Source organism: Colias eurytheme, chromosome 8 (assembly GCF_061535395.1).
Source record: "Colias eurytheme isolate Ceu_HAF_F1 chromosome 8, ilColEury1 Martin Lab GWU primary, whole genome shotgun sequence".
Lineage (NCBI taxonomy): Eukaryota > Metazoa > Arthropoda > Insecta > Lepidoptera > Pieridae > Colias > Colias eurytheme.
In genome coordinates, this window is record NC_142987.1 from 2,893,307 (window position 1) to 2,903,145 (window position 9,839).

The following is a 9,839-nucleotide window of genomic DNA, read 5'->3' on the forward strand; positions in this document are numbered from 1 at the left end:
CTAGGCCTGTCTATTATGGAATTGCTCCTATCGTCACGATCACCAAATGTTTTATCAGCGACCTGTCCTCCATCGCAGACCAATTCTTTTTTTTTTTCTATCTAGTACACCTTTTATAATATAGGACAGGACTGTTAATAACAATGCTTGCTTTTCTTTTTGTTTTGATTGTACATGACATAAAACATACAATTTTAGTATCTGACTCAATAGTCACATCTGCATTTTAGCCCTTGCATGCGAGTACCCTTGTGCGGGCGGACCACCCCGGCGAATGTCAAGGGCGGAGCCCGATCGATGAGTTCGCCCGTCGCCCGTCTGCTTCGCGCTTCAATATACGTACTATACGGCTATACCTACTATAGGTACATAATTTTATCATAAGATTTTTAACTCTGACATAAGATCATAATTCATAGGATGATATTACATACGATTAAAATCATTCTTACAGTTATCATTTGAAATATTAAAATTGTAAAATCTTTTAACATTTGCAGAAAGACGATTAAGTGTGGCTTTTGTATGTTATTCGTGTTTATTTCTGTGGAAACCGGCTGCAGGTTGACAAAAAACGGACCCTTCGGCAGGCTGGTTCTTTTATTATTAAAACAACATAGGAATTTTGTTTCTTTCAATACTAGCCAGCATTTAGCCAGCAAACATTACAGGAATAAAAACGCACTTTATGGTTTTGCAGTTGATGTATGTGTATAGTGTGTATATTTTTATTAGGACAGAGCTAGTCGTCCGCTAAACGGATGAATAAAATAAATTAGTCGTCCGATTACCGGATGAATAAAATAATTTAATCGTCCGATAACATCTATTTATCTATATAGTTAGGTTATCGGGGTTTCTTTAGAGAACTGCCGCACGTATTATAGGTTTTTTGTGGGGGGAGGAGAGGGGGGAGGAGGGCACACGTAGGTATTTGATTTTTTCTTTGCGCGTCGACGAAGCCCCGCTTCGCGGGGCTCCTATTTCTGTGTAGTTTTTTTTTAAGAAACCTAACCTAACCTAACCTAACGGCTAACCTAACCTAAACTTGATTTTTTTTTCGCGCGTCGACGGAGCCCCGCAAAGCGGGGCTCCTATTTCTGTGTAGTTTTTTTTTAAGAAACCTAACCTAACGGCTAACCTAACCTAAACTTGACTTTTTTTGCGCGTCGACGGAGCCCCGCTTCGCGGGGCTCCTATTTCTGTGTAGTTTTTTTTTAAGAAACCTAACCTAACGAATTGAGGGCGAATATCTCGGCCATTTTTTATTTTAGAGAAAAGTTGTTCCTATAAAACATGTTTATATTAGCGTAATCTTTACGATAAAACAATAATAAATAGGTGTTATAATGACACCAACTCCATTAAAAATTTTCTAAGTCCTGCGCCCCCTTTGCTTTAGTGTTTAGTCCAACCCAACTAGCTTTAGTGTTAAAAGGTTATCTAGTAATCTGAATAATCGGACGATTAAATTATTTTATTCATCCGGTAATCGGACGACTAATTTATTTTATTCATCCGTTTAGCGGACGACTAGACACTTCGTTTTTATTAAGTAGGCCAACTTGTTCCACATCAAAGTGAAGTGATGCATTCACGTGTGCTAGGTGATGGAGTGTGATGTTCTTTGCTAGGTAACCATAATACATCTAATCGTGTCATTATAATACCTATAATAATTATTGATAAAGTTGCACAAATTTCTACAAGACTTTATGAAATCTATCGATGTATAATTTGTAGTCCATAATATGATATAAAAAAGAGCATGTCTGCCGAGCACACGTGACAGAAGTGTAAATTCTTTTGCAAGATTCAAAGATACCAAAATCGTCCCCTTACTCTATGACGTGACGGTATTGCCATGTCGCGACTCAACGCGCCTATAGAAGTTTCACTTCAATCTTGCTCTATTCGTCAGTCTATAAATGAGCGGTTTTAGCTATGTTTTTAGTTTCGAATGTTTATAATAGAAGTTCACATATTGGCAGTTGGTGATAATTTACATTGTCCCCACTCAAGGCAAAGCGTGACTCATAAGAACGACACAATATTTATATTCTGTGTCCGAATAATATTCACAAGACAATAGCGTTTATAATAATTCTACGTGGTCTATGAGTTTCCTTCGTTGACTCATTGTTTTATCGATCCTCTTGAAAACGGAAACGGAGGGACGTAATTTATTGGATTCTGTTAGATTTATGGGATCTAGCTTGCATTGTTATACCTATATTTTTACTGTTTATACTTTATATTATGGAAAACGACATTGTCGACTTATAAACGTGATCAATGGAAACGATTCATTTTCATAATATGACTAATGGTTAGGGAGCCAGGTGCAAATTTGGTTAACTATTTCCTCTCAAGAGATAATTCGTCAGACGCATGAGAGTATAGTATTATAAAGCCTCGTGAACGTCAGCTGGCGCTCGGTTGGGGGGGTGAGCGGTTGTAGCCTCCCACGCACATTTTCATTTCCTCTCAGCTAAAAATTTGTCAAATTGTAGCTAACCCAATATCTCAACGAAAAAAAATAGTCAGCTGGTTACAACATGGTGTATTATACGTCAGCTGGTGTCTCGAACATGAAAGTTAAATTTAAAGAAAAATTTATTTTCCGTTATTTCCTCTCAAACAAAAATTTACCTGATGATAGCTTATATGTAACTGTGGATAAATATATATGTCAGCTGGCTGTATCTTGGTGGAAAAACCGTCAGCTGATACGGGAGGCTACAACCGCTCTTCCCCCCAACCGAGCTCCAGCTGACGTTCACGAGGCTTCATAATACTATACTTTGATGCATTTTACTAATTACCGCTTGAGAGGAACTTGGTCATAAAATCTGCTGCTGGCTCCCGGACCATAATTAGCTGTGCCCGTGCTCCACTCCTGTTGGTCTTAGCGTGATGATATATAGCCTATAGCCTTCCTCAATAAATGGGCTATCTAACACCGAAAGAATTTTTCAAATCGGACCATGTATAGATGAATTAATAATTAGGAATGTTTACTAACTGAATAATTTACAACTGTCAACTAGGTAGTTTGATACTGTAGGTGTATAGGAAGGAACTATAATATTATGTATATTCATTGAAGAATGAAGAATATTTATAATTGAGAGAACTTCTGCGCGTGCTATGTGTAGGTTCTAATTTTGCACCCTGCTTTCCTTAGCACCCTATCACCTGTGCTATCACCCTATACGAGTATTATGTTCAATTTGACGTATTGACTCGTGATCAGCGATGACTCATCATTCAAAATATGTGATACTGTGTAAAAACATATACACACTGTGATCGAATGAGTCATAGGAATTACACTAAAGTAGTAAAACACTTATAATTATTTATACGATAGTATACAATGTAACCTGTGAATATAACGGAGGTAGTTTAGCCTACGTACTGAGTAGACTCTTTTATACTGCACTAGCGACCCGCCCCGGCTTCGCACGGGTGCAATGCTGATACTAAATACACTACAGAAAAACTGTGAACGTTGTATATAAAAACATAGCGGCCGGCCGGCCGGTACCGCCGCAAACGCTACGTCCCGCAATTTTGAATCTGTAATATCTTCGAAAATATTCACTTAAATCATACGGTGTAAAGTGCCATATAGATCTATATTAAATGAACAATGTATTCAAGGTATTTGATTGGTTAAGGATTAATGCTGTATTGGTGAAAATCGCTTCAAAAATTAGCTTTTATTTGTCGTAAAAAGTAAATGACAAAAAAATGTTATTGTGGGTTATCCATAAGAGATAGACATATACCATCGCGGACTTTTCTGTAGACCTTTTCAATGTGTATAATACTTAGTACATTATTTTGATAAAACTCGTAGGGTTCAGCCTGCGTTTGCAATATAAGCGGAAACAATGTAATTTTTTACGACATCACATTAGAAACCTCAAAAATAACAGTACTTCTCCACTATTTAATGGATGTTATTATACATATAAACCTTCATCTTGAATCACTATATCTATTAAAAAAAACCGCATCAAAATCCGTTGCGTAGTTTCAAAGATTTAAGCGTACAAAGGGACATAGGGACATAGGGACATAGGGACAGGGAAAGCGACTTTGTTTTATACTATGTAGTGATGATACATCTCAAATCAATGAAGTATGTAATATGTATATGTCATATGATAATATGAATGAATATTAGTGTACCTATATAATGTAAATAAATCTTGTGTAGATACTTTATATGCATAAAAGTAACAAAATGGTTATAGTAGGCATAGCATAATAAAATTCTTAATAATATTTAATAGGAATTTAATTCATATACACAATAATATGGCCTTGATCGTGGCTCATATTCATATCGCTTTCTTAAAGAAAGTTATAAATAAAATATGATGTAGAATGCGAGTTTTACAAATTATTCAAAATTCATCAAACGCTGCGCATTAAAAAATCGAAATTAGAATATTTAACATAAAATCAATTCTTGAATAACTAACGTGACGGTTAATTTGTTAAAGTCAGCTATGCAAATTTACATAATGATCCGATCTCTCCAGTACGGCGTTAAAAATTAATACATATCTAGTAAGTGGGTATGTGTAATGTTTGGATTAGATGATAAAAAGTTAAAAACAAATATAAAAATATAGATTGGTCTAATCACGGCCTTGACCCTTTTGTAATGACCCGTAGTGACGGAAGTGGAGGTGGAGGTCTTCTGACTGAGACTCCAATGTTTCCGAGAGTTGAGTCAGCATGCATAGTATACGCACGCGTTATCTGACTCATACACGATTACTAAATAGTTACTACGTCTACTAAATAGTAAATACCTACTTATAATTTCTTCAATAGGAAAGTAAGGTTGTACAAATGTATGAATAATAAAAATAAATGTTATAAATAAATAAGTAATGAGTAAGTGTGATCACTATAAAGTCCGTTCATCTGGGTCACTATAAAATGACTATAAAGAAGTTTTTTCTTTTTCTTTAACTTTAACTATAGTATAGAATATTATCACAGTATTACAATAATATTGTAATACTGTGATATTATACTGTGACGCTTTCGGTATAAAGTGGTATAAATTTAGTGTGGTACCTTATACCTACATATATTTTTAATTTCTTAAATTTATTTATATCGTGAAAGTTATGCAAATTAATCTTAGATTTAGGCAAGATGAATTTCATAAATTTATTAAATGTGAATCATGGAGGTACTTTCATTGGTTCTTTATGTATTTATAAAATATTATTCAAATTATGTATGTATGTATGTATGTAAGGTTTTCACGCATAAACTACTGGACCGATTTTGATGAAATTTGGCACAGATAATCTTTAGACCCTGAGAAAGAACATAGTCTACCTTTTATTTCGAAATATGTACGGACGGACCGCTAGTATCTCATAAGCATATACCTAAGTCTAAGTAGTAACTAGTAAGTCTCATTTTCTTCAAAATTAAGCTATTAGGTAATTAGGTTCATTAAACTTTGATATGTAATATACAACGTGGGGGGTACGAGGCAAAGCAGCATACATGATACAATGAGCAGATATTATTATTTATTAGTATCCAATAAATAAGAAAAATAAACTGGCATAGATTATAATGATGCCATTAATCGTCAAGACGACACTGCAAATTAATTCAATGCTAAAGGTTCAGTCTTTTGAATGAATTGTTTGACTAGACACAACTACACATTTAAATTCACTCAAATTTTGTTGGTGTGAGTCGTATACGTACAGTGACCGTTGATGGCGTGCACCAATCACAATCCTTTTTCCATATATGGTAAAACCGTTGGTTGTATAGCGGTGCGGGACTGATGGGAAATGATTGCTAGTCAGAAATCAATAAATACTTGGTAGAAACAATTTATAATTTATATTCGATTTTTAATTTGTTGAAATGCATGCCACGGCATGTCACATTTGGCAACTGGATTATTTTGTAGGAAATTTAGTTCCAAATGAATTGAAAAATTAAAAAATATCCTTTTAATTTATTATTTTGAGGAAAAGGTGACACATAATTTGCCGTTTCGCGAGTTGTAGCTGGACGGAGCAGACTGTGGGAAACAAATCAGCTGTAGCAAACCCGTGAGCGTGCCTGAGACCGGCCGGCGATTTTCACGGCTTGCAAACTGCTATTGTTTTAATTCAATTGTACTGTGGTGAGTTTACGTGCCATACCTACCTGAATCAGTAAGAAATGAATTACTTAACAACACAAAATATGCGAAAAAGCCGTTATCGATTAAGTCTATAAATACTAATGTGTTGTGTCGCAATTGTTTATTAGATCATAGGCCATCTAAGGGTCGAATTTTTTTTAAATAATATTAATAAATAATTAAATAGGTATTGTTATTAATTTTACCATACTATAGGTAGTGCGTAGGCACTAATTATTATGGCCTGCTACATCATTCCTGTAAATATTCAGGATAACATTCCTCGTCATACATGTATCCTGCTAGAAATTTAAACTAAAATCACAATGCGATTTGTATGAATTGTAAGTAGTGAGGCTGAGAGACCTCGTTATCAAGAGCACGCTATCAACGGCGATGCTGCGGCAGCGGGGCAGGGGGGGTGCGCAGGCTCCCTGCAGCGCAATACCATATATGGTAACGAAAACTCAGAATTGTTGTGATTGGTGGAGAGGTGTCCGCGGTCGCGGGCTCGCGGGTAGGGGCGCCCCGATAACCAGCCTCATTTATATAGTCCGCGTACCTCGGTCGCCAACATTCCACGAAGTGTGCTCGAGTAGAGGTGTTGTGCAGCATATCCGAGGCTGTGCAATAGCAATAGTAATTTATTTATTTTAATAGGACTATTTAATAAAAGTAAGTTGATCCAAAAGTGTAGAATTCGTGCATTTGAGTGTTGTGGTAGTTTTTAAGTGTAATTAGTGCGTGCGGTCAGTGACACGGAGTAAAGCCGGCCTCATGTTGCCGGGACTCCGGGAATGCCGGTTGCGGTAGGGCGTGGTCGAAACACTTGGTCCTTTTTAATTGTGATTGGATTAAAACAAATTGGAAAGTTCAAAGTATAGCTTGTGCTCGACTATCGATCCCCTTCTCCGTGTCACCGCGTGACGCCACGTCTACTTTGAGACGCGTCTTATTAGATAGAACCTTATTTGGTCATCGCGTTTCCATCGCCCACTTTACTCGAAAGCGTTGGCGATATGTAGGTTTTACAATGATAGGGCTAAATGAGGTTGTAATCCAGATTTGTAAAATGTTTTAGTACTGATTATCTTTAATGATTATCGATTAAAGTATAAAAATGTTTAAATTATGCTGTAACTGATTTAAATTTGTACCGTTGTTAAGTCACAAATTAAATTTATTTACTTATTTTTCAGACTAATTCACAATGTGCGACGAAGAAGTTGCCGCGCTGGTAGTGGACAATGGATCCGGTATGTGCAAGGCCGGCTTCGCGGGAGACGACGCTCCCCGTGCCGTGTTCCCATCGATTGTGGGCAGACCTCGCCACCAGGGCGTCATGGTGGGCATGGGGCAGAAGGACTCGTACGTAGGAGACGAGGCCCAGAGCAAGAGAGGCATCCTCACGCTCAAGTACCCCATCGAGCACGGCATCGTCACCAACTGGGACGACATGGAGAAAATCTGGCACCACACCTTCTACAACGAGCTGCGAGTTGCCCCCGAAGAGCACCCCGTGCTGCTCACAGAGGCTCCCCTCAACCCTAAGGCCAACAGGTAGGTGTCGCCTTTGCTCCGCATGACATGTCAGATGCCTGGCCGCGTCCAGGGCCCGCCCGCAGTACTAACCGCGCGCTTCTGTTTCAGGGAGAAGATGACCCAAATCATGTTCGAGACCTTCAACACACCCGCCATGTACGTGGCCATCCAGGCCGTGCTCTCGCTGTACGCGTCCGGTCGTACCACCGGTATCGTGCTCGACTCCGGTGACGGTGTCTCCCACACCGTGCCCATCTACGAAGGGTATGCGCTCCCGCACGCCATCCTGCGTCTGGACTTGGCCGGTCGCGACCTCACAGACTACCTCATGAAGATCCTCACCGAGCGCGGTTACTCCTTCACCACCACCGCCGAGAGAGAAATCGTGCGTGACATCAAGGAGAAGCTTTGCTACGTCGCGCTCGACTTCGAGCAAGAGATGGCCACCGCCGCCTCCAGCAGCTCGCTCGAGAAGTCCTACGAGCTTCCCGACGGTCAAGTCATCACCATCGGAAACGAAAGGTTCCGTTGCCCAGAGGCTCTCTTCCAACCTTCATTCTTGGGTATGGAAGCTTGCGGCATCCACGAAACCACTTACAACTCGATCATGAAGTGCGACGTCGACATCCGTAAGGACTTGTACGCCAACACAGTATTATCCGGAGGTACCACGATGTACCCAGGAATCGCCGACCGTATGCAAAAGGAAATCACAGCACTGGCACCATCGACGATGAAGATCAAGATCATCGCTCCCCCAGAGAGGAAGTACTCCGTATGGATCGGAGGATCCATCCTGGCTTCCCTGTCGACCTTCCAACAGATGTGGATCTCGAAACAGGAGTACGACGAGTCCGGCCCCTCGATCGTACACAGGAAGTGCTTCTAAGCGCGCAGTGTTCGCGCAGAGCTGCCCCCAGCAGCAGCCCGCGGCTCGGCCGGTCCCGCGGCCGGCTGCTCAACTCAGGCTTGTAATCTCCGTTAATTTAATTGTACGTAAGATATTATATGTAATTAAATCGTAATAGTGACGGCAGGACGGAGCGCGGCGCCGCGGGCGCGCCTCGACCGCCGGCCTCGGTACTGCACTCGCCAAAGGATCTTTTTGTAATCTCATGAATGATGATTGTATGTGCTGAAACGGATAAGACTACTTTCTTACTAGGTCATTTATAAATTATAAAAGAAAGAAAATACATGAAAAAAAATTCGTAAAATTTAACCTGTCTTTCTTTTCACCTACCCTTGACACTAAAATAATCAAAACGGTACATAGTTGCACTTCTATGCAAGATCGATGCTCGACATTGACCCAGGGACAGAAATAGAACCGATGCGGGAGCAACGCTGATATAAATAAACTTGCGTGCTCTTGCATATCCATTCATGTCTGCATACAATTTAGTTTTCACATTTTGTTTATCGGTCAATTAGGGAAAGCTGGCATGTTCACAGTACTCACACTTATGCAATTTCACTTACAGTATGTTCAAAAATAAATGCGACTCATATGCGACTCTAGTTTCATTTTAGACTTGAATTGTAAAATGGGTGCGTTGTAGATATATATATATATATATATGCAAATATAATTACTTATGAAAGCTCTCATAATTTACCTGTAAAATTATAATTTAAAAGTAAATCAATTGATGAAGTTAATTATTTATTCTAATAATAATCAATTGGATAAAAGTATTAATAATCATTCAATTATCAAATAATTATTAAATTCCTGACTTTGGTCGAGTAAAGATATTATCTAAGAAATATTATATTTGTAGTAAGTACGTAATACCTACCAATACGCGCTAACAAATATGTGTTACATGTTTATTGTATAATTTTCACACTATTGGTTTTAAACTCAAACTCAAACATTTATACAATTAGACTTCTTCTAGAAGCACTTTTGAATCGTCATAACAGTTTAACAGTTTTAACATTTACCACCAATTCAGAAAGCAGTATCTATAGAGAAGAAGAAGAATCTATTTAATCATAATCGTAATCTTCTACTTCACTGTAACTTTCATCGCTCGAAGAACTCAATGTTTCGTTGTCGGAATTTCTTAATGTTATTATAAATGAGTTTGTGTAATTATCTACT

General features: G+C 38.5%; 1 protein-coding gene across 1 annotated transcript; it reads left to right on the plus strand.

Annotated features, from left to right (window-relative positions):
* Positions 1-6,724: 6,724 nt before the first annotated feature.
* On the plus strand, positions 6,725-8,951 carry LOC149906361 (actin-5C). Its single transcript, XM_090104414.1, has 3 exons — positions 6,725-6,862; positions 7,387-7,747; positions 7,838-8,951. Exons 2-3 carry the CDS (start codon positions 7,398-7,400, stop codon positions 8,616-8,618), a joined length of 1,131 nt encoding a protein of 376 aa, XP_089960540.1. The 5' UTR covers positions 6,725-6,862; positions 7,387-7,397; the 3' UTR covers positions 8,619-8,951.
* The last annotated feature ends 888 nt before the right edge of the window (positions 8,952-9,839 follow it).